Genomic DNA, 27,500 nt, shown 5'->3' with positions numbered 1-27,500 from the left:
TAAATTTCCATTGAAGAGGTCATAAGGTCATCAATATTTTTGTTATCAAAACACGTAATGTTAATCAGACTCATGACCATCAACGTCCCCCATTATTATCCCATTACTATCGAAACCATCACCAGTCGTTTCTTCTCTATAATAAAGAGAAAGTGTCCCTTCTCTCTCTCTCTCTCTCTCTCTCTCTCTCTCTCTCTCTCTCTCTCTCTCTCTCTCTCTCTCTCTCTCTATATATATATATATATATATATATATGTATATGTATAATATATATATATATATATATATATATATATAGTATATATATATATATATATATATGTATATATATATATTTTTCCGGTCAGGGTTGGGAGGTATTGCCAAACATATAACTACTCTGTCTCTCCCCGTCCCTTGTAGGTAGTAGGTTAGCCAGGGCACCAGCCACCCGTTCAGATACTACCGCTAGAGTTATTGGGTCTTTTGACTGGCCAGACAGTACAAAATGGACCCCTCTCTCGTTACGGGCTCATTTTTCCTTTGCATACACATACACCGAATAATCTGGCATATTCTTACCGTCTTCCCCTCTCTTCTCATACATCTAACAAACACCGAGATTACCAGACAGTTCTTCTTCGCTCAGGGGTTAACTACTATAATGTAATTGTTCAGTGGCTACTTTCCTCTTGGTAAGGGTAGAAGAGACTCTTTAGCTATGGTAAGCAGCTCTTTAAGGACACTCCAAAATCAAACCTTTGTTCTCTAGACTTGGGTAGTGCCATAAGCCTCTGTACTATGGTCTTCCACTGTCTTGGGGTAGAGTTCTCTTGTTTTGGGGGGTACCATCGGGCACACTATCTTATTTACCTTCCTCTTATTTTTCTAGTTTTTTATGTAGTTTATATATGAAAGATTTATATCAATGTTGTAACTGTTCTTAAAATGATTTATTTTATATAGTCCATTGCTTCTCTTCTTGTTTATTCATTTTCCTTTCCTTACAGGGCTATTTTTCCTTGTTGGAGCCTATGGCTTATAGCACCTAGCTTCTCCAACTAGTGGTTGTAGCTTAGCTGGTAATAATAATAATAATAATAATAATAATAATAATAATAATGTTATAAGGTGGTGAGGGAATAGTCATACCCTGGTGAGAGGGGGTACCCATAGCCTTGAAGAATCGGGAAGGGGTGGGAAGGGGTCGAATCTGTGTGTGTTTTGTGTGTCATTTTTGAAGGGTCGCGTACACTAGTATAATAATCCTCCCTCTAAAAGTCAGTGCTACAAATGATGTTTTCACTAAAGGAGAGAGAGAGAGAGAGAGAGAGAGAGAGAGAGAGAGAGAGAGAGAGAGAGAGAGAGAGAGAGAGAGATAAACGGTCTTACTCATTGCAAATTGCGCATCATCCCTTTCTATTCGATCCAGTCAATTTCATATTTAGATTGCATTACTTTCTCTCTCTCTCTCTGTCTCTCTCTCTCTCTCTCTCTCTCTCTCTCTCCTCTCTCTCTCTCTCTCTCTCGCTCTCTCTCCTCTCTCTCAATTCAAAACCTCCTTTCTTATTGCCCTGACAAGTTCCAGAGGGAACCATAATTTCCTGGGGTCGGTCACACATGCAACACGATGAAGGTTGATTTGAATTGATGGAAGTATCGATGCCTCATAATTAGGTCACGAATCTATGTCAACTTCAAATACTATTCCGATCAAATCAAGCAAAATTTCATCTAAATCTAGCGCTTTATGGTCTAACGGTGTACATCAGTCATTTTTCTTCCACTGAGGCAGTGATTTCGAAAATTCAAACCGTCGTTCAATTACTTCATTATGCATGTTGCATAAGATTTTTCTTAACTCTGACCATCCTTTACAATCAGATCTCCCTGCACAATTCTATCGTGTTCGTAATACTAGCAGGCAGTTAATTCTAATAGCCAGGCCTTCTCCATCATGATGCTCAACACTACACAGTATTCTAGAAGTTTTTATTCCAGCTGTTACCAAGTTGTGAAATGATCTACCTAATCGGGTAGTTGGAATCAGTAGAACTTCAAAGTTCAAAGTTGGAGCAAATAGTTTTTATGTTGACCAGGCTGACATGAGTCTTTTTATTGTTTACATATGACATATCTGTTTTTGACGCTGTTAATAGTTTATATAGGACATATCTGTTTTGACGTTGTTACTGGTTTTAGAGTGATTTATTGTTAATTTTTTCTCATCATTTATTTATTTCCTTATTTCCTTTCCTCACTGGGCTAGTTTTCCCTATTGGAGCCCTTGGGCTTATAGCATCTTGCTTTTCCAACTAGGGTTGTAGCTTGGCTAATAATAATAATAATAATAATAATAATAATAATGATAATAATAATAATAATAATCTGCTACTCTGAAAACGACTTTTGAAACTTTGACTTACATCGGAAAAAGTGAGATACCGTGTTAGCACTAAAGATGAAAACAATAATAAAGTATAAATAAATTCATTACACAAAATAGAATAACAAAATATAAATCAATTCAATAAAAATATTAAAAAACAATGCAATATATCAATCAGCCACGATCAGTAACGTATATGTTTGTTGTCATTGTCTATTTCTCGTGTTGTGTTAGAAATTGTTATTGGGACTAAACTCTTGCTCGAGTTTTATCAAAATAACTTTGTAATATACAATAGTCATAAAGACTGTTCTTGATATAAGGAAAGTTGAGCTTCAGATCGAAGAGATATAGCAAATAATACCAATTCCTTAAAATCGCAAGAGGGTCTGCTCCTCTCTTTTGTTCCCCTCCTGTACTTCTCTTCTCCCCATTTCCTTAATCTTTCCCATCCCGAGTACCTGCCTTTGAGGTATAAATTGGATTGTATCCAGGGGTACTCTTCCTTTCCCCATATTCCCCACTTCCCTATTATTATTATTATTATTATTATTATTATTATTATTATTATTATTATTATTTATAGTCCCACTGTGTATAATAACAATTCGGTAGTTAACTCTGAGGTTTTATAAATTCATATTCTTATCAATTCTATCTAACTTAATTATTAATTTAGATAAGTCTTTTTAAGAAAGCTACATAGTAAAATAACTATTAGAGTTAATGATAAAATATTAATTAAATGATATAAACTTGAAAAAATTAATAATTACTTCAAAGCAGTAACAGTCAAATAGGCCGCAAGTTCGCTCGTGCGCAATATATAGGCCTAGTTCTGGGCCTACCTTTCGAAGGTAAGCTGTAAACCACTTCTGAGGTTAGTGGTTACCAACTTACCACAGTCATGGTTGAGTAGTCACACAGTAGCCAGTCAGGCAAAAAATAAATATTTAGTGCACAAGTAAAAACTAACTAGCTACACGCCACTCCAGGAAAACATTTTTGGAACGAATCTACTTAAACTTCGTCGTGATAAGTAAATTATTGTATCTTAGGGCATGTCTGGAGAAAAGTAACTAATTAAAAAAGACAGCTGTCTTTGTAAATAAACAATATAAATTATAAGGTTAGAATTAAAATAAATCCCTATAGCTGAGAGATAAGAATCTTTGGAAACCAATAACAATAACAACTACAGAAACAACAGCTGTTTTCCATAGTCCTACAATCAGTGCCTCGGACTAGTTATTTAAGTGTGCTTTCGCAACAATAATTACTTCACATACCCATGTTACCAAAAAACGTCGTATCATGCATTCACTTTTATTCTTCACTTCATTTCCTCTTTCATCGCCAAGTTTATTATTCCAACCCGATGAAAAATTGTTCCACTTTAAAAATGAATTGCTCTGAGAGATCTCATTCATCAGATTGAGTTCCCTCATCAAAATGTAACAACACCAGTTCATGAACACAAACAAGAAGTTTGTTCTTCAACATGACAGGGTAAGCGTCGGGTCTCTCTCTCTCTCTCTCTCTCTCTCTCTCTCTCTCTCTCTCTCTCTCTCTCTCTCTCTCTCTCGGGAGTTATCTGAAGGTTTTTCTGGTATTGATGGGCAGTGTAGGATGATGAATTTATTTGATTATATATTTACATTTGATTGATTCCCAAAGACCCCAATTTATCTCAATGGCAGTTACTAAAAGATTAATGCCACATGAGTTTTCTTTAAGATAGTTTAATGGTGACTCATAATTACTATAATATTCACGGCGAATAATATGAGCATCGCTCTGTAAAATCAATTCATCTGGCAAGTTGATTCTCCCGGAAGTTTAAAGTTAGAACTGCATTTTATCACAACCATTGGGAGTAAGATTTTATCTGTAGCGAGTGGACTAAATCCATACTCAAGACACTCAAGACAACATACCATTAGGTGAAACAAATCTAATATACATAACATGACACAATGATAAATTAGGCGATCCAAAATCTTACTTCATACTGGAGGACCAGAAACTTCGGCCAGTTACATTAAGAGTAAACTATTTTCCAAGTATCTTCCCATTAATTTTCATTAACTATGCTATGCTCAGCAAAATAATATATTCTGACACTTAAGTCGTAGAAGTATGCTTACACCATACAAGTGTAAATGTAGTAAGTGTTACACGCACATTAAAATATGCATAAACTGAATAAAAAAACCTTTTAAATAATCAATTTTGATATTTGTAGTAGGGGCTGCCAACGCAAGATCCCGTGTCCATCAATAGGCTGCGCAATCTATCAAGCAATATTTGTACTTTTACATTACTTCATTGAAAACCTTTATATATTTAAGGGATTACACAACATTTCAAAGGAATATCTTTGGAAAAAAAAGGGAACAACATAGGTAGACATAAACACATATTACGAAAAGTATTTTTCTTAGATATACTCTAGTATTCCACTGACAGTTCTTCTTCTTCCCAGCTGGTTCCCATTTTTATATGGGGTCGCCGTTGCGGATGAGCCGTTTCCATCTTTTTCTATTCTGCGCTTCTGCCTCATCAATTCCCTTCTCCTGTAAGTCTCCTCTCACACAGTCCCTCCATCTCTTTCTTGGTCTCCCTCTTCTTCTTCTTCCCTGAACCTCCATCTCCATAGTATGTCTCCCAACGTGGTCCTCATCTCTCCTCATCAGGTGTCCATACCATCTCAGCCTCCCTTCCTGCACTTTCTTTGATATTTCCACCACCTTTGTCGACCCCCTTATGTAGTCATTTCTTATCCGATCCTCTCTTGTCACCCCAGACATCCACCTAAGCATTCTCATTTCTGCCACTGACAGTTATAAAGCGTATAACACCTCACATACAATTTCGGGAATAACAAACCAAAAAGAATTAGCCACCCCCTCCACACTCCCCCTCTAAAAAAAAAAAATATTCGCGATGCTTCACTAGGGAATAATACTGTATGTTTCCACTCATGAATTAATTCCATTCTGACTAGAAATTCATGCTGTCAAACAAATGTATCAAAACACATTTCGCAGTCTGGTGATGATGAGCAAAGATTGAATAGCACTGTCTCATCAGTAGATTTAATACGATGCCAACCTAAAAAGCCTATAATTACCCTAAGTAAAGTAAGACAATGGTTTTAAATAACATTTTGGAAACTTTATTTGAAGAAAACCAACCCCCTTTTCTATTTTTTGTTCTTCAGCACAATAAAAACCGAATATTGGATAGTCCCATACGACGTAATAAAAAGAATCCCTACATGCCTCAATCATATCTGCTTCAGCATGTTTTGACTGAACTATGAGAAAATGGTGATTTATCTAAGATATGATCAACAAATAAATTTACTTTTCATAAAGGAAGTAGCTAACACCCAATATAAGAACACAAACCTCTAAAAAGGTAATGCCAGGGACTTCACGTCTTGACCCATCTTTATGGTCCTCAGGTGAGTGCCATACCTAGCGAACCACCCCCCCCCCTCCCCATACTTAGTTCCCCTCTTGGAGGAATAGTAGCATTATTCCTCCAAGGTTCCCCTACCGCCCAAAGAGAGACCGCGGCTCCTTCAAAGATCCTTAAAGACATTTCATCCTTGGTCGCTCGCCTATTCACAGAAGAGATTAGATACAGACCAGGGAACATGAACCCAACAGAACTTCCCAGCAATATGGAGTTATTGAATATAAACAAAATTATGATAATGCAATTCAATGATGGACCACCGCAGCTACAAGGAAATATGACAGCATTCTCGGAATATGACTTCAGACAGATTATCATGATAATTCCCGTCCATCTGTCTCAAGGAGACATGAATATAATTTTTTTTTTTTTTTTTTGTGGGGGCATGAGCATATGCAATTATTCACCGGCACAAAAGGGTGTGGGAATTCCACTGCCATAGGATGTACACTCTTGACTTTCAAGGCAAGAAAGTAGGTTACGATGCTCTTCTCGATTCAGCTGATTTTTAGATGGAGCTCAAACTAAGCTATAAAAGGTTTCTCTGCGGAATAATGTATATTGATATATTTTCTACAGCGCAGGACAAAAATTACCATGATTAATAAGGTGTCAAGTGGTTAAAGACACCTATACTAAAAAATAACAGCCAAATTTTGGCTTTGTGACTAGCTTATACCATTCCCAAAAATCTTTAATTATTCCATGTGTATTACTATTCGAGAACATATTTCTTAAAATAAGTTATAGCTACCTCTATTAACTATAGAAGCTAACAGATGGGTTACTTGAATAGATTGGCCAAAAAAACATAGGACATGATATACTTGTATCAAAGGTAATTTAATGTTTTCTGTAATGTGCTGGTCGGACGCATGTCTGAACTAATGTTTATTACATTTATTACCTATTTTCTTATTGGCAATGCCCCACAGACTGACCATATAAAGTATACATATGACCAACGGCCCTTTCCACATAGGCTAGAACCAGGGAAGGCCAGACAGACAATGTTTCCCCAAACCATCCCTCCTATAAGAGCCTTAAATATGAGAGAGCTAATTATGACAAAAAGGATTCATCAACTTGTTGAAAATATTAAAGTTCTCTTGATTATCGAATAAATATAGCTATGCGGTATATATTATTGCACATCTATATGATAAAAGAATCGAAAATACAACTATTAGTGTATTAAATTTAAGAAATATGTGATCAAATAGTAATACGCATGAAATAATTAAAGAATTTGAGTAATTGCATTCGCTAGTGACAAAACCACTGCAACTGAATAAGCAATATGGCGGGCATTTTCAAATATGGCTGCCTTTAAAAACTTAACACAATATTGATCATGGTCATTTTTTTCTTACGTTATAGAGGATATATCAATAAACAATATTCTGCAGAGAAATCTTTTATAGCAATTAATTTGAAGTTTGAAATAATTTGACTGAACTTTCAAGGAAAGAGGGAGAAGGTAGGGGGAGGGGGGGAGGGGGAGGGGGAGAGGGGGGAGAGGGAGTTGCCCAACCCCAAACCTATTAGTTGAAGACATACGACTGTCCTTCAGTCAATGTGTGAGAAACAGAACGTTCATTCACGTCCTTCTGCTACCAGTCCTGCATATACATTCCTCACGGCCTTCAACCACTCGCATCCGTGGCTCCTTATCAGGATGCATGGCTCTTTTCTCTCTCTCTCTCTCTCTCTCTCTCTCTCTCTCTCTCTCTCTCTCTCTCTCTCTCTCTCTCTCTCTCTCTCTCTTCTCTCTCTCAATATATGTATATATATGTATATGTGTATATATATATATATATATATATATATGTATATATATATATACATATATATATATATATATATATATATTACCAAATTAAACTTGTATACACAGAACATAATCAATTTTATATATCTTATCTATGTTACCAGCACTGAGAAAAAAAAGTGAAATTATAAAGCAAAAAGTAAATTAAAAGCTACCTGGTGTGCGTAAAATAATTGTAATCAAGCAAAAGGTATGATACTTACATCTGTGATTACTGCATCGAAACCAGCCTGGCAGGACCCTTGCCGATGGTAACCCCAGTGACCTAAAGAGGAAGAATGATAACAATTAAAATAGGTTTTACACATTTAAGTTTCTCAAAAGACAGAATCGAAAGTTAATAATGATAATGATGATAATACTAATAACAGCTCAAATTGTCTTTTAAGTTTCTCAAAAGACAGAATTGAAAGTTAATAATGATAATGATGATAATACTCATAACAGCTCAAATTGCAAAGCCGTTCGGTTTAATGAGAATACTTGAGTTCAAGAAGGGGCTAATCGATTGAGAAGTTTTGCAGTTCGTTCATAGACATAAAGGGCTTATCATGATGGCAATACATTTTGGATGAGAAAATATTTAAAAGTAACAGGAGAACCTTTTAATCTATGGTCAATAGAAATAAATTAAATTGACTGATTTATTATAAATCTTGGAATTAAATAGTATTTCTTTTACCTCATTACAAAAGTGGTGATAGTCGCAATATTCTTATTACAATAAGCTGGTGCCTAGAAAGCAATGCGCTAATGCACTAATCTTATCACTTGATAAAACAAAAGAGAAAAGAACAAGAGAAACGTGTTTAGAGGACTATAGATTAAGTGAGAGATTGGCCAAGTGTGAATGCAAATAAAATTTCAAGAAATTGTCTGCTCTGAGAAACATAGCAAATGTTATATATTTACGAAGAAAGAAAAGGTTACAGAACCAACGAGATACATTTCTACCCATAGAAAATGACAAACTGTTAGAAAATAATAATTATATAGGGAAATCAATAAAATAAGTGAATAAAAAGTATTTTACCAAATGTCGAGTATAAGCGGTTGTTAGAAAATAGAGAGTTGAAAAGCAATAATATTAGGCTGTTGTTAAGCTTTAAAATTAAATTGTCATAAACGGAGGGCCCCATTTAAGTATACTTAGAAAATGAATGAAGGCTGTTGTATTGTATAAAGGTATTATGAAATCTAAATGACGAACTATGACAGGAAGTAAAAGGAAATCAATTAAAGTAAGTGAGGCAGGAATTGACCTTAATGTTTGTGGAAACTGTGATTGGAAACTTGTACAGGAAATCAGAGGTTCGAATTTCAAGGGAATTATCTTGCTTATGGAATGGAAGTTATAGAAATTACAAAAGAAAATATAGAAATTCTAAGACGAACTGTCTGCAGAATATACGGTATATTAAGATTTAAAGAAAGAAAACTACAACAAATAGATGTAAAAAATACTTTTAAGAATTGTAAGTCTAGTTGTATAGATGGACTAAGTAAATGCAGAAATTCTTTGGTCAGGCAAAGACCATGGAAATCCTGCCAGAAAGAGTGAAAGAGAGAGCGCTGGAGGCATGGGCTTATTGAGGGGGTTAGAACAGTGACAATTTCTGAGATAGTACTGGATTTGCCTTCAACACACTCAGGCATTCTGCACTATTGTAGGCATTTAAAGGTTTAAAGGTCCTCATGAATGACAGAGGGAAGGAACAGTGACAATGCTCTAGCAGGACAATGCCCTAGAGACAGAGACCATATATAGTATACCCAAGACAAACCCCCAAGCTAAGACCATGGATGAGGGGTGTACCAACCGTGTGTCACACGATCGTACATTAATTATTTTGTATACATTATGCTTTTATCTGCGCTCTTCCCTCGCTCTAAAAAGAACCTGAATAAACGTGTCTCCATTTTTCCTCTGTAACATTGTCTGTTTTGTGAACATGAAAATTTCTGTTGCCTTGAGGTTTTGTATATAAAGGAGAGTGTTCTTTAATAAAGTTACTCAGTTGATTGCTTCCTGCCTTTGAGTCACAACCTTTCTCTCGGCCCGTCACAGGGGCAAGCAATGGCTGCTGATGACCCAGCAGGTAGAACTATAGGTTCTCCCATAACCCCCATCCTTTGCGGACACTACAAGAAACTATCGAGTAGATCGTCAGGTAGGGATGTTTCTAATAGGCTACCACAACCCCCTGGTTAATCCATCATCCGAGTTAAATTATGAAGGTTTTAAAGTCCTTTGTACAGTCTGTCAGGTGCGATAATTTCATAAATCTGTTTCGTGCTTCACTTATCAGTTTATGGATGGATGAGGCCATGGCAGCGATTCGTCTATAAGTGCAGAGGAAAATAACAACATGCTTGATGCTGTATAATATATGAACTGGGATCATTTATTAAAAAGGAAAAAATGTTAAAAAAATATAAATAATAACTAATGCGAAAAGGACTGAATAGCCAATCGGAGACTTGAAACTGATGAGGAACATTATAATACTCCCATTACTGAGCAATATGATTTTTGACAGAGATTATATGCAAGAAAGAAGAGGAGGTTTGTCATTACAGGAACAATAATTTAGAGCAGTTCAGGTTAATATTTTCCACTTCTATCAAGATTGCAAGTCCTAATTTTTTCCTGTTATCAAGAATATATTGAGAAAAAAAATATTAAGAAAAAAGGCTTAAGATTTTTCTCGTTTTCCTGATTAGTCGATAAATGTACAAACGTGTCCGTGGATCAGACAGAAACAACATTATAATCACCAGAGAGAAATTTCCTTTCCATCCCCCATTGCGAATACCTCAAGTGACACCCATGAAACATTTTTAATTTGATGGGAGATGATAAGAAACCCATACGACGAGAAACCCGGAGAAAAACTCCAATGCAATCGACCGCCTCATCATCGATACTTGGTTGGTCACGACATAACACAGGTGGATTGCCTCGCCCATTCGAGTATAAAAAAATAAATAAAAATCCTCCGAACACGATTACAGTTATCTTGCATTCATATCTGTCCGAAATTCGTTTCTTTCAATAAAACGTAAAATATACGACGGTAATGAGCGTATAATTTTGGAATTTATCCTCAAACATAAAAATGATTATCCGACAAGAACTTGCCTTGACATAAAAAAAAAAAAAAAAAAAAAAAAAAGCTAAGATATATTTTTTTCTGCTAACTTCGAATCTTACAGAATTCTCCAAATAAAATTCCTGTACGTAAGTGCAAAGATTTGTACGCAAGCAACGAATACTAATGTCAGTGTATTTTTTTAACAAATTATGACTTCAGGCAAAATGAATAAAACATGATAAATGAAACATATAATTTGACTACAATTTTATACTAAATGTAGCATGCACCAGTATTAAAAATACCATATTGTATATAAAGGAACGAATAATTTCTAATTTCTGTCATGGTATATACCTAAAGAAAAAATATAGGAAACTGCAAAAAAGTTCGAATCTTGATATTTTCATAAGAATGGTACATTTTATGAAGACACCGACAATCTTATGAAGAAACGAAGGAACCTCAAGGCTGATAACTGCGCGAGTGAAATTAGAAGCAATAGAACTTGACAAAACAATATGTAAAAAAGCAACAAAAAAGACCCTCGTTATCAAACAACAAAAATAATTGAAGATGTTACCAAGCAAGGCAGAAGGTTCAAAAAAGCAAAAAGATACTGCCAAGTAAAAATGCAATTTACAAGGGTGCTAGATAAAGATGGTTCACTCACGCCACACACAGATGGAATAGCCAAAAAGAGCACTACTAAAACATCTACTCCTCAGAAACACCTCGACAACATCCTCAAGAAGCAGAAAATCAATGTGACTATCTTGGTTTCCCAGAGATCATAGCGTGGGAGATAAAACTTTCTATCAAGCAAATGAAGAATGGCAAAGCACTGGGGTCAAGACAATGTAACATTAGACCTTATTAAATAAGCTGAAGACCCCATCAATATTAGACTTGCTCGACTCTTCAATGATTGTTTGAGGAAGAGCCTAACATCGGAGTGCATTTTACCATAAAAGAAAGGAGACCCAGATACATAAACAACCAATAGCCAATCAGTCGGCCTTATGTTATTTACAAAATTTTCACAAAAGTAATAACAAATAAAACTGTGAATAAACTAGATGATGAAATAGCCAAGGAAACAGGAAGGCTTTAGAAGAGACTACATCACAAATGACCCCCTGCAGACAGCATATCAAATCAATGAGAAAACAAAGGAATATAAAATCATTAGCGGTAGTAATTGTAGATTATGCAAAAGCATTTGACTCGGTTGAAAATGAGGAGTTTATGTTAGTACTGGAAGAATAAGTTCACTCAGTTAACATCAATGTATTCCGCCATACGCATAATTCATCCGCCTTCATAAGGATTCAGAACCCGTCTCACTCAAAAGTGGAGTCAAACAAGTTCCCCCAAATCGTTTACTATCTACCTACAAAGAGTTTTCCAGCAACTTGACTGGTCAGAAAGGGGAATAAAGATAGACGGGGAATACCTCAGTTACCTCAGATTTGCTGATGATGACTTAATTTTTTCCTCTACCAAAGAGGAACTTCAGCAGATGTTCACTTAGCTAAATCATGAGAGTAAATCAGTTGGACTTCACATGAACCTTCAAAAGACAAAGGTCATGTACACTAGATGCATAGAACAGGCAGAAGAAACCGTCAAAATTGAGGATCAGCAGATAGAGGAAGTGGAACACTATAGCTATCTTGGCCAGTGTATCTCTCACCATGATCACTCCCATGAAAATGATATAAAAAGAAGTATTAGTTTCGGTAAGTAGACATTTGAGAGAGCAAAGTGTCTTTAAAAATCGGATAATCCACAGTCTATTGATCCCTTGACTTAAGAAAAATGCAAAGAGCACATGGAAGAATTATGTTAGACCTGATATGGAGGCATAGAAAAAGAGTGCAAGCTTAAGTGAAACTGGGCTGCGTATACTGCTAGGATGACTGACAACTGATGGACATCCAGTACAACATTTTGGACGCCCCTTGGATACACAAGAAAACGGGGAAGATCAACTGTCGAGATGATTTAGATCAACGTCTACAATTTTGGACCCGCATGGCTGGAGACAGACATCTATGGAAGGACCTAGGGAAGGCCTATATTTAATTTAACGAAGGACGTTTGAAGGCTGAAAAGATAATGATGATGATGATGATGATGATGATGATGATGATGATGATGATATACCTGAAAATTTTCAATATAACAGCATATCTTTTTCGTACTGTGAAGTTTAATCACTCCTGTACTATGGTGTTAGAAATGACAAATATTTATTACAGGAGCACAATAACAAACGACCCCCTTAAAAGACTCAAGCAAATGAGGGTTATAAATTCAACATAATCGTTAAGTGAAATTCATTCTCAAATTTTAAAAAGCGTCATTGTCAATAAAAAAAAAAATATATTCTACATTAAACATAGAGGGTCAGGTGCACACGGTGACAGACCTTTTTAAAAACAGTCCCGATATCAAAATGTATAAAAACTGACCACCTCTCACAGTCTGGGGAGCTCTGAGAAGACTCAAATCAGGAAATTCTTTAATCATTAATAGTCAGCCAACTCGAATTTCACAGTGAAATGGGTTAAAAGTCAATATCATGAATTGAATACTGCAGCCATACATGAACAAGTGTTGCACAGAAAACATTTCCACACGTATTTGCTGTAGCTGACTAAATGAGACATATATCAATACATGAATGCAATGCACACTTATGTATACATATATCAATGTGCGTGCTTTCAGACACTAATGAATGAATGTATGTATGTATAATTTGCTACATAAAGCCTAATAACATATGTGCATGATAATTTAATACACAAATTCATAAAAGTGAAAAGAGAACCCTTTAGGATGTTATATTGATCAGCACCCAAGAATACTACTATCTCTTTTTTAAAATCCAATTCAATAATCCACAGTAAACATAAAGGATAAATCTGGGAAATTTCCCCCCATGAAAAGTTGAATAATTCTTACCTCATCAATCGCACCCTTAATTAACTTCCCCGAACTGTTTAAAGATGACATTTCATTGCTATATTTCACTGCTAGGCACATTCATTCCCCTCAAAGTCCCCCAATGAGCATAAGCTATTTATATTTTAGCTCTATCAAGAATGTAACATTTGACCTTTACATAAGAAAGTTATCATAGAACGCGAACATAAGAGAGAGAGAAAAGTACGATACTTCGGAGATGTCTTGTACGATATACTAGGAAGGTGTCAGCTTGATCCCCTATATCTTCGGGAGCGTTTTGATATGCCGCTTATTATACGGAAGGCGTGGCTGCCGACCGTACCGTGATAGGGAACAGAGCTCGATGTTTATCGTTCATGAAAACAGTCATTACTTGTTAGCTGTCGGGTTAGTTTGTGACACCCATTCATCTTGTGTTGATGGAACACTGCAGACCCTTGAATTCATGTTTGACTCGGCCACTAAAGATACACACATGAAAAGTATTTTAATTATGCAAACTTTTGATTGTGCGAATAATTCAATTCTTAGAGGAGTTTAAAAAAAAGACGTATGTTTAGTCTGTACAAAGCATTAAATAAAATATTCCAAACTTAACATCCTCATTACAGACTTTTAACGCCTCAAGATGAGAAATTCGACCATTCCTCACCAAATGATCCAGAGACCAAAGTTCTGAACGCAAAGGATTATAATGGAATTATTTCTTGAATTCAAGAAAATAATACATTTCTCAGTAAAAAATACGACTGACATCTAATACAGTATATGACAAGGCCAAGAGGTATCTCCTGGTCTTGCTATATGATATAGGATCACCTCAGTATGCGAGTGAGCCATACTTATTAACGTACAGTAAGTGTTATATATATATATATATATATATATATATATATATATATATATATATATATATATATATATATACAGTATATATATATATATATATATATACAGTATATATATATATATATATATATATATATATATATATACAGTATATATATATATATATATATATATATATATATATATAAAATTTTTTTTTACTTGCTAAGCTACAACCCTAGTCGGGAAAGCAGAATGCTATATGCTCAAGGGCTCCAACAGGGAAAATAGCCCAGTAAGGAAAAGGAAATAGGGATATAAACTACAAGAAGTATTAACAATTAAAATATAATATTTTAATATTATTACTTGCTAAGCTACAACCCTAGTTGGAAAAGCAGGATGCTATATGCTGAAGGGCTCCAACAGGGAAAATAGCCAAGTAAGGAAAGGAAATAAGGAAATAAACTATAAAGAAGTAGTTAACAATTAAAATATAATATTTTAATATTATTACTTGCTAAGCTACAACCCTAGTTGGAGAAGCAAGATACTAAAAGCTCAAGGGCTCCACCAGGGAAAATAGCCCAGTAAGGAAAGGAAATAAGGAAATAAACTACAAGAGAAGTAATTAACAATTAAAATATATCTTAATAACATTAACAATATCAAAATAAATCCTTCATACATAAAGAAAAAAATAAATAAAATACAAGAGGAAGAGAAATACTATAGAATAGAGTGTACGAGTGTACCCTCAAGCAAGAGAACTCTACCCGAAGACAATGCAAGGCCATGGTACAGAGGCTATGGCACTAACCAATATTAGAGAACAATGGTTTGATTTTAGAGTGTCCTTCTCCTAGAAGAGCTACTTACCATAGCTGAAGAGTCTTCTATTCTTACCAAGAGGAAAGGAGCCACTGAACAATTACATTGCAGTGGTTAACCCCTTGAGCAAAGAAGAATTGTTTGATCTCAGTGTTGTCAGGCGTATGAGGACAGAGGAGTATATGTAGCGAATAGGTCAGACAATTCGGTGTATGTGTAAGCAAAGGGATAATGAGCCGTAACCAGAGGGGGGGGGATCCAATGTAGTACTGTCTGGCCAGTCAAAGGACCCAATAACGGTAGTGTGTGTGTGTTTTTGTATACTGAATATCTCCAAACAGGTGTCTTTAGTATAAATGTAACTTCTATCAAGCAAACTCTAGTACTGATACAAAATGCTTTAGGAGAATAAAGAAGAGAGGAGTCAGGAAAGAGGAAACAAAATGTTTAAATTCATGATCGAGACTTGAAGACATGAATGCGTTACAGAATGTTCAACTTATGCTATACCGATAAAATAGACTGAAAAGTTTATCAGTGGAAGTATCAGGTTACGGTATTGTATTTTCCCAACAGAGAAGCAAGGAAATGTATTGATATGAAAGTAAAGATAAAAAAAAAACAGTGGTACTGTAGCATGGACTGTTCCTGCACCAAGAATTTCGTTAATTCTTTCTTCACTGGGTTATTTTTTTTGTTTTTGTTTTTTTTGTTAGCGCCCTTAGGCTTATGGCATCTTGCTTTTCCAACTCGGTATGTAGCTTGGCTAACAACAACAATAATAATAATAACAATAATCATAATAATAATAATAATAATAATAATAATAATAATAATAATAATTCAAAACGAACAGTCGGGTTAGTCTTTAACAGTCCCAAAAAGTCGCATTAATGGTCTCTAATCAATTTGAGTTTTTAGGGATTAACTGAATTTTCGGGCCTCAAATGTAATATGATTTTTTTTCCTTGAGATTTCGACCAATTCTTTACCATATTTTTATTCATTAATAATTTAAATTTGTATAAGAGACAAATCAACAAATCTCTGTTTAAAATAGGATTTTCTCTATTGCAATTTTGTAAAGGGTTCTAAATAAATTAGTAATGTCCAGAAGCACTAAATGACAGGCAATTTGGTACTACTGCAATACTTGAGCTCTTTCATCTGTGTGCGTTAGCCTGAAGTACATAGTAATAATAATAATATTAATAATAATAATAATAATAATAATCTTTATTTCAGCAAAAGTCATATACAGAGTTACAATAGGGGTACAGTGATCTTACTTTTGCCATCAGTAAAAAAAAAAAAAAAAAAAAAAAAAAAAGTAAATGAAAAAAAAGATGAGATATGCAATAATATCAGTGATATATTACAAACATCAATTAGCAGGTTAACCACGGAGTTGTAAGATCTGGATAATAAAATTAATAAGAAAAAGGATAAGAAAAGATTTCAGTTTGTGTTTCCAAGCATTTTTTCTATATTTGCAGTTAAATAAATACATTAAACCTTAATATTCTAATTCAAAACCACATAATTAACACCATGGGACAAGTTTGAGACGGAAGGAGTTTCTTAAGATGTTTTTTTATTTTTCTTTGCAGAACCTGAACATAGATTTTATCTAACACTTGAAAGTCTGTCTAGATTCTTCTATTACACAAGTTAAAATTATCATAAGACTTCTGAACTAAATGTCCATTTCCCCTACTGTTCTTAGCTGATTACCATTCACCGACTTGAAAAAACGTTCAAAGACTATCAGACTTTGCAAGGTGTGAATAAATGTATTTTTTTTATAGTAAATAGATTTTAAATGGTGCTATATACCAATTATATTTTTTTCTATATAATGGCCACTTAAATCGTTGGATTATTAGATATACTGAATTTTTACACCAAAAAAATGTATCTTTGTAAACAGAATATACGCATTTCAGTAAGACAGAAGACAAGAAACAGAAACAGAGGTAAAGTAGAAGGCTAAAAAATGAGAGGAGCTAGGGGCCAAAAGAACACTTCACACACCAATAAAAATGCCGACAGAACAATGCGTGAGTAGCACTGATGACGCTACCAAATAACGAAGTTTTTTCCTTTATTTTACTTTACTTTTACTTTAGGGCTACGTTTTTTATCCTATGCAGCAGGGGAACCATACTCTTTACTGGACCTTCACAGTCATCTTATCATTCAGCATTTCACACCGCATATTACTCGTTTATTGTTAAATCCACACTATAAAAGCACTTAAGAGAACAAGGAAGTCTCCAGTTTCCTCTTGAAAGCCTAATATCTTCAGTCTTTCGAATGACTAGTGGGAGCTTATTGTATAGTCTACGGGCCGTATATTTAAAGGCTCTAGAACCTACGGTAGACATATATCTATATTACCATTATTTGAAACCATCTGTAACTATTCTGTAACACGATTTGTTGGCTGCACAATATATAGCAATTCTCTTAGATATATTACACGTCCAGTTCTGATAACTTAATGGATTATTGAACATATTTTAAACTCAATCCTTGCTTTAAAAGGCAACCAGGGTAAATCCATTAGTGTAGGAGTGATCTTTTCTCGGGGTGGGACACCTTTTATCAGTCTTGCTCCTCTGCTTATTGTTTTGTAATTTCTTAAGTTTCACTTTTGATGAATTGTAGTTGATGGAGTTATAGTAGTCAATCCTGGTAAAAATAAAGTTTATCACAAGTTTCTTTACAGAATGTTCATCCAGGTATTTACTTATAAAAGCAATATTTCCAAGATGATAACCATCAGTTTTTATCATCATTATTATAATTATTATTATTATTATTATTATTATTATTATTATTATTATTATTAGCCAAGCTACATACCGAGTTGGAAAAGCAAGATGCCATAAGCCTAAGGGCCTATATGGGTATTGAAAGAAAAGTTACTGTAAAGAGATACGCCGAGAGGAATTATATTTCAATCATTGAAACAAATTTTTCAAATGTTTTTTTATTTATTTTCTGTTGTCTTCAGTGTACAATTGAAATTACAACAAAGCTTTTACTAAGATATAACTAAGATATGGGTATTGTCTAATACTAGCTTATGCTTCCATTTAGCCGTCCTTTCTGGCTATCCTTTTGTCACATGAGTGATATGGGGAAAATGGTATGCGTGGAGGATGTTATGAAATTCGATGGTCCTCCTCAGTCTGTTAATGCTTAATGCAGGTGCTACTGGTAAGAAGGATTCTCGAGGTATACAACAGCTTCTGAATGGATGAATAGAAGGGGCGGGTTTCTATCTTCACCTTAGCCAACGTCGTTGCCAAGGTTGTTTTGATAGGCATTATTATTATTATTATTATTATTATTATTATTATTATTATCCAAGCTACAACCCTAATTGGAAAAGCAAGATGCTATAAGCCCAAGGGCTCCAATAGGGAAAAATAGCCCAGTGAGGAAAGGAAATAAGGAAATAAATAAATGAAGAGAACAAATTAACAATAAATCATTCTATAAAAAGTAACAACGTCAAAACAGATATGTCATATATAAACTATTAACAACATCAAAAACAAATATGTCACTTATAAACTATAAAAAGACTCATGTCCGCCTGGTCAACAAAAAAGCATTTGCTCCAACTTTGAACTTTTGAAGTTCTACTGATTCAACTACCCGATTAGGAAGATCATTCCACAACTTGGTAACATGCATTTATTTAATTATGTTTGTATGTTTGTTACCCACTGTTTGGTGGGATGATTAGCCATGATCAAAGGACAATTTGATTAGATTTTGGAAAGGACTGTGTCAAAGGTCAAGGTCACGAAAAGGTGAAAAAGTCTTTTTGCTATATAGCGGTCCATTTCTATTAGATTTGCATGAAACTTGAGCCAAAATGTATATAATTAAATTGTGATATGCAACATGATAGAGGGGAGGGTATGCGCTCTACCGAATGCCCGGTTTAGTTATATTAGTTGAAGGTTAACACTGTAAAGAATGTCCTTAAATATAAATAATAGGTGGATGGTCGTTTTACCAATATACAAATAGAAAATTCATCATCATGAGTTTTAAACTGATATTTTGTATCGTCAAAGTATTAGGAGAATGTGTTGGGTTTGTTTTAGATAGTAGGTCACTTATTTAGCGATTTCTTTCACAGAAGACAGGGGTAACTTTGTTACTAAAATTTTTATGGACGGTAATATTCTGGTACATTATACCTTCATAAAAATAACTTGATTACTGTCTCTCTCTTTCTGTAACTCTCAGTTGGCTGATTCGTTGTACCATTTGTTCATGATCAAGCATATCGACTTCTTGCCTTCAAGGTTTGTGAAGTCCTTTTTACCTGGGTTGCCTCGTTATCGGTACCTATTTTTTGCTAGAATCTAGAACAGTGGTTCCCAACCTGGGGGGAAATTTGAAGCTACCAGGGGGGAAATAATTACACTACCTACTAACCAAAAAAAAGTATCAGGTGATAAAGCTAGTCCTGATATTGATACACTGGTGAACAAGAAGCAGCCTCAACCTTCTCACTAATTCAATTTTGAAGTAGAAGAATAAACAAAAGTCCTTTTATTTTGCTACTAGCCGCTCTCCATATACTGATAAACAAATAGTTACAGAGTAAAATGGATAGAGAGCGGTTAGTAACAACTAAGTTGTTACTAACCGCTCTCTATCCATTTTACTCTGTAACTATTTGTTTATCAATATATTTGTATAATGAAAAAATAAATTAGTAAGTCGTCACAGTGTGTTTCAACTACTCTTTCCCTCATACACATGAAGAGGGAAATCGGGAGGGTTGCACTGGGTGCAGGAGGGAAATGACAGGAAAAAGGTTGGGAACCACTGATCTAGAAGCTATCATTAAACCTACAATACCCCTTTACACCTTCCCGAGTTTATGGGCCACCCTCAAGCAAGACTTCGTGCTGGGACAATGCCAAGCAAATGAACCACATCTTGCCAACCAAGCAACCGGGAATAACCATTGTATTAAATGCTGGAAGGATGAATTGATCGTTGACATAATTCATCTGCCAATCAACTATATACTATATTGCATATCGTAGGTGAAAAAAATAATGTCATACCTACACTTGCATGTCAAATATAGTAAGAGATAACACTCTTGAAACCTCCATTCTGTAAAGGTATGAGGATTTAAAAAAAAAAAAAAAATGTACTAATGGACACGGCCATTTCATATGAAATGAGTAGGAATATTGAAAACACTAATCTTAATGATAATTATAATGATGATAGTATCAATCTACCATTTCCCTTATGGTCAAGAAATAAAAAAGGTAAGTATTTTTGCTAATCGCTCATATATGACATACCCAACCAGTTAATTCAAACATCATCAAAGTTTCTTGATTCATCGGCTGTTTTTTTTTTTTTTTTTTTTTTTTTTTTTATTATTATCATCTACGACTATTCAAGACAAAGTGATATAGGATATTAAAAGACAAACCCACGTGATTCCTTTTATTATTAACGTTTTCACCGATATATTCGTAATCCCCCGCAAAAAATGAAGATATATGGAATGAAGAAAAGTTAAGTTTATACACAGCAAGCGGCTAACAATACAGAGCAATGGGGGTACCGTATTAGATACTATCTTATTATTACTATTAAAAGGAAAAAAAATTAACTAGCCCAATGAAGATACTATTCTGATTATGCCATTTGATATAAGTATGAAACAGGTCTCTCATTTTCTTCTAGGTGTTTTAGATAAAGATAAGGATTTTTGACTACATAATAATTATAATAAATTAAAAGTACGAACGGAGATTAAACTTCTTTTTTTTTTCTTTTTTTTTTTAACTTGAAACCAGCCTGACCCTAAGGTCAAAATGAAAAAAAGAACAAAAGCAGGAGGGATGAATAAAAACAAAAAAACTTGTATGAAAAATGTGAAAACCACTTACCAAAGAATTCCACAAAACCAAGTCCTTCCCTGTTTCTTTGCAGTTCTCTCTGTTTTCCTTAGAATTAGAGCCATAAAGTGGATACGTCGTGGGTGTCGGTGTACTAAAGTATTCACGACTTGCCGCTAATCTCTGAGCGTAATTGCTGGAACTTCTAACCCTGGACGTCCATCGCAAATCCTTGAATGTCACCGGGATCCCAATGAGCCATAACAATTTCAGAGATGCGATAAATTCTAGTTAACCCTTTGTATTCCATTTTCGTTTAAATAATTCAATACTGGAGGCTATTCAGAACTATTAAAAGCTGATGAATATATCGTCACCCTCATAAACTAACTGCCTAAGTCATTTTCTCCACTTGTTGGGAAATAAAAAAAAAAAAACCTTCTCATTTCCTAATTCTTTATATCATTGTGTTGAGCTTCAATTAACAAATTCTTAACAGAAGAATTTGTGAATTAGAATTTGTGAATTGAAGCTCAATACAATGATATAAAGAATTAGGAAATGAGAAGGTTTTTTTTTTATTTCCCAACAAGTGGAGAAAATGACTTAGGCAGTTAGTTTATGAGGGTGACGATATAGAATTTGCAGCTTTTGTTATAATTATCCGACGTAGTTTTGTGTTCGATAAATTTCATAGTGATTCGCTGCATATGACAAGAAACGCAATTTGATCTAGTTTCCCTTGTGGAAGTTGAGCGTCGGTTTTGAAGGTATTGTTGTTGTTGTTGTTGTTGTTGTAAAAGCTGTTTAGTCAAATATTATATGCAGGACCACCTGTCAATGGTAGGGATTGTAGAGCGGCGAGAAGTGACTGATATCTTACAGTTGTGGTTATATTACATGCGAAAATGAAATCAGGGGTGGTTTATTCTCCCAACTGCGTAGATCTTGTTCAAAACATCTTTCGTACATGATTACAGTATGTGCATTGTACAGAAGGAGAAAAGGAGACAGAAACGGTAAACAAAGAGAGAGAGAGAGAGAAAGAGAGAGAGAGAGAGAGAGAGAGAGAGAGAGAGAGAGAGAGAGAGAGAGAGAGAGAGAAACTGATAATTGCTGATAAATACAACTGAAATCGAAGATGTTCGTACTATCGCAATGGTCCACTTCATAGTTAGTTAATAAGGATCAGCCGCACCTTGTTAAATATTTATCAAAATAGCACTCCTGCAATTTGAGCATAAAAAACTCGTAATAATTAAATTTTTTTCTTTGTAATACCGACCACCGCATTCTTTCTCCCAACGAATGAAGACTTGAAGAGTAAATATTTGGTACGATGTCACACCCATTGAAAAGGAAAATTCTTTTTTCAAAGTCTCGACACTGTTAGAAAATTAAATAATATAAGACTTTCTCGTTTCCTACGTTCCTAACAAATAGATAGTACAGGAAAAACATGGATTTATTCTACTGACTTATTAACATATCACACAAGCTAGTGGTATGGGGTTAATGTAAAATTATACTACGTAGCTTGATATTTTTGGAGGCAAAAATTGGTACGATGTCACACCCATTGAAAAGAAAATTCTTTTCTCAAAGTCTCGACGCAGTGTTAGAAGATTAAATAATATGGGACTTTCTCGTTTCCTACGTTCCTAACAAATAGATAGTACAGGAAAACATGGATTTATTCTACTGACTTATTAATATATCACACAAGCTGGTGGTATGGGGTTAATGTAAAATTATACTACGTAGCTTGATATTTTTGGACGCAAAAATAACGCAAAGAGGAAAGGGAACGTTTATACAGAATCCCTAGAATTGAATTAAATTATTTAAAAAATATCACAAATCTAAAGTTGTAACTAAAATTAGTCATTGTTATAACAATGTAAATGACGTTGGAGTCATAATAAAGAAAATTATACTTGCTTTGATCATTCTCTCTCTCTCTCTCTCTCTCTCTCTCTCTCTCTCTCTCTCTCTCTCCTCTCTCTCTCTCTCTCTCTCTCTCTCACACACACACACAATAAGGTTCAGCATCCCATAATCTTTACCTTATCTGGGCATCAATCTCAACTAATGACAGTCTGATCTTGACACCAAAAGTGAGCCTTAGATACCTCCTTGCCACGTTGACGACCACAGGTAAACCCAATTGTAACCATTCGCCATTTTCCCTCTTTACAATCCAACTTTAGTTAGTCTTCTTAGAATTCTAATAGAATTAGCAGAATTTAAAAAAAAAAAAAAAAAAAAAAAATTGTATTGGTTATTTCTATTTGAAGCGCAATGTTATGAGAGACAACTTACCGAGGCACTTTTCTCCCCCATCAAGACGAGATGTTATCCGACCCCATCTCCATCAAATACACTTAAGATCAATGGAAATTAATTCTGATCCCTTTCATAATAAACTTCATTTACATTAGCGTTAAAGCAAATACGACCGAAGTTATCACATCACGACAGGGAGAGAGATCGAATGATGACACGCACCTCGCCTCTATTTATGCAACTAAACGATATCGCAAAGGAAACACAACTCTCAGGGTAGAACTTAAATCGACGGTGTCAGTAACCTTTGTTGAGGGAAGGAGTTGGCAAAGCAAATCAAATGACAGTAAAGGATGTCAATGACTGTTGCCTTTAGTTAGATTGTAAACTTAATAAAATCAGAAATTATGTTTCTTTTTCTAATTGAATTTATCATCATCATCTCCTACGCATATGAACGCAAATGGCCTTTCTAATTTAATAAGTCATTTATAAATGACAGTAAATGATGTCAATGACTGTTGCCTTTAGTTAGATTGTAAACTAAATAAAATCAGAAATTATGTTTCTTTTGATAATTGAATTTATCATCATCATCTCCTACGCCTATGAACGCAAATAGCCTTTCTAATTTAATTAGTCATTTATGAACAATTTTGATCACGTAGAAACCTACAAACTGTTTAACATATCGAAACCTAATCCACGTAAATCAATCTACGCTAGATATCAAGATTGAAGAACAGTACTTCAAGGCACAGCATTCCCAAGTAGAGAAAACATCTCCAACGCTCTTGACCTTAAAACAGTTAGGTTAGAAAGCAATGCTCATATATATAATCGGTGCTGACCTCTTCACACCGCACGACCTTAAACGTGCCTTGACCCTAGATGGCGTGACCATCGCGGATACAACGGGTGGGTAATCCTGGTGTTTCTGGTTCCTTTAATCGATATTCGCTCTGACAAAAATGTTTAATTCAATGGCTACTTCTTCCTTTGTTTGGCGATATTCCATTGCCACTAATGAACGGTCTGGATCGTGTAAATTTGTCAGTGAAACGAGAGAGAGAGAGAGAGAGAGAGAGAGAGAGAGAGAGAGAGAGAGACTTTCTTAACCCTTGATTTAAATAATGATATTAGCGTTTTCTATCCATATATCTATTTATCTATCTATCTATCTATCTATATATATATATATATATATATACATACATATGTATATATATCTAAATATTCATATATATATATATATACTGTATAAAATATATATATATATATATATATAGTGAGAGAGAGAGAGAGAGAGAGAGAGAGAGAGAGTATCATATAGGGGATATATGATACAGACACACGCACACACTCTCTCTCTCTCTCTCTCTCTCTCTCTCTATATATATATATATATGTATGTATATATATATATGTATATATATATATATATATATATGTATATATATATATTATATACACACAAACACTTGTTCTTTATTAAATTGGGGAGATATGACATGTGTGCAAACCTAATTGTGAATTTAATTTGAAACCCAAACGAACACCCAAAAGTTTTATAATACGATAGTAAAACAGTCCAATAGTCTTTCGTTCAACCATTTTTCTATTCTTTCTTCCCGTTGTTGTTGTTTTTTTTTTTTTTTTTTTTTTTTTTTTTTTTTTTTTTTTTTTTTTTTTTTTGAAGCTTCTCTTCCAAACAACCATGCCCTCCGTCTGCATGAACACTTTTTAACAGCAAGAAAGAATTAATAACCTAATATGAAGCACAGTAAGTTGTGTGTACGAGCTAGCCTAATAATAATAACGATGATAAAAACTTGGCGAAATTGCTGACACATGAGGGTATGCGATGAGAAGAAACTCCAGCGGCACCGGACCAGAGGCCACTTTTTAAAATGATTCAACATCTGTTATAATTCAATTCTAATTTATTTTCGTTTGGCGTTCATAAAAGCTTCAGATTATTGTCATTTGCACAATGGAACATCCAGTCAGGTTACCAAATCGTAAAACTTACTCCAAATCGAAAGATTTAAAAAAGAACTCCTGTTCTACTAAAGATTTGCAAATTAAAGTTTGTGTTTTTCGTACCTAGACAGTTTTGCCAGATTAAGAAGTTCTCTATTACCATTAAAAATTTCAAGAATTCCTCTCGGGCAGGTTAAATTATAGCAATAAACTGCAGTTCTGACTTCAACTCGCTTTTTATTCAATTAAATCTATTGAGGAGTCTCAATTAATTAATGAGGAATGGTGCTCGCTTAAAGGCAACCAAAATTCTAAAATCATCTCAAGCATGGTGAAATCAGTAATACTGGGGAATGGTAAATATCATAATTCATATTATTTATATATATATATATATATATATATATATATATATATATATATATATATATATATATTTTCTATAAACTTACATATATATATAAATATATATATATACATATATATATAAATATATATATAAATAGGTTATATATATAGATAGATAAATAGATAGATATAGATCAATCGATACATAGATGGATGGGGGATGGATGGATATATATATATATATATATATATATATATATATATATATATAATGTATATATATATATATATATATATATATATATATATATATATATATATATATATATACATATATATATTACCTTTATAAACATTTTTACATACTGCTGTATATCTATGAACCCTCGTCGTCTCTGCGCAGAAATGCGTAAACACTTCTTCCTTTGGATGAGGAGGCTCCACTATGAAAACCCTTAATCACCCATCCAGCACCTGCTCGTCTTTCGTGAAGGTTAATGGTTTATAAACTAAGTAAAAAAACAAAACAAAAAGAAAAACAAGCTATGTATGAATAAAAGATTTTTAGACAGGACTTTAATAGCCCAAAAAGGACGTTAAAGACACTAATGATGACGACAATCTAGAGAATTTTTTTTTTTTTTTTTGTTATCTCGGATAAAAGGGATTTCTGATTTTGTTGTCGGGGCGCCCGCAAACATAATTTCGCTGCCAAATTACGATTGGTTGACTTCAGGTTAGAGCAAATGATCTAGGTTCCAGGGTGTTGTTTTTATGTACTTATTAGAGAAAGGTCAGGTAATTATATATATAATAGGCTTTTTTAATGGTGAAGATCTAATAACTGACAATTAAACCGGAGCCTTACAAATTAGAGAGCACTTCAAAAGCCTTAAGAGACATTTGTTTCGAAATTATTTAGACCTTAAGCCATAAGCGTCAATAAATTAAAAGATCTTAACCCAAGTAAAAATTGCTATTCTTGTAGCCGATAACAAGTATAATAAATTAGTGTACGCGACCCGTCAAAAAATACGGGTAAATATTCAACTAGATATGCACGCACACACAAAAGCATACAAATTCATCCCTTCCAATCGCCCCCCGCCCACCAGGTTATGGCTACTCCCTCTCTCCTACCTGAGGGATAGAAGAGACCGAGTAGTCATACGTCTGGCAATGCCACCAAGCGTGACAGAAAATATATATAAAAGCCTGACACGTTGTTTTTTATCATATTAGGGAGATGTTTGTGACATTTTGATGGATGATCAGTCACGATGTGGGAGACGCCTTTAACGAGCTTTTTAATTTGGCAGATTTTGTAATTACCAACAATTGGAGATAAAAGGTTTTCCACTAAAACTGTAGTCCTTTTTAAGTTGTCCGTTCCATTATCGTAATACTAAACACTACGAAAGTAGTACTTGATTAACATCAAATGTATTTCTTTAATAAATATTCTTCCTATGCAACTCAATACTATTATTATTATTATTATTATTATTATCATTATTATTATTATCATTATTATTATTATTATCATTATTATTATTATTATCATTATT

The 27,500-nt window shown here is 34.1% G+C and overlaps 1 protein-coding gene across 1 annotated transcript in view; it reads right to left on the bottom strand.

Annotated features, from left to right (window-relative positions):
* The window catches only part of LOC137655676 (integrin alpha-PS2-like), a 698,738-nt gene that overhangs the window by 140,894 nt on the left and 530,344 nt on the right, over positions 1-27,500 (bottom strand). The window contains 1 exon segment of the mRNA XM_068389635.1: positions 7,889-7,950. Coding sequence (XP_068245736.1) covers positions 7,889-7,950 — 62 coding nt within the window.

The sequence above is a fragment of the Palaemon carinicauda genome, chromosome 16 (assembly GCF_036898095.1).
Source record: "Palaemon carinicauda isolate YSFRI2023 chromosome 16, ASM3689809v2, whole genome shotgun sequence".
Taxonomy (NCBI): domain Eukaryota; kingdom Metazoa; phylum Arthropoda; class Malacostraca; order Decapoda; family Palaemonidae; genus Palaemon; species Palaemon carinicauda.
The sequence above is the reverse complement of the archived record's forward strand: the minus strand, read 5'-3'. Positions and strand labels throughout refer to the sequence as shown.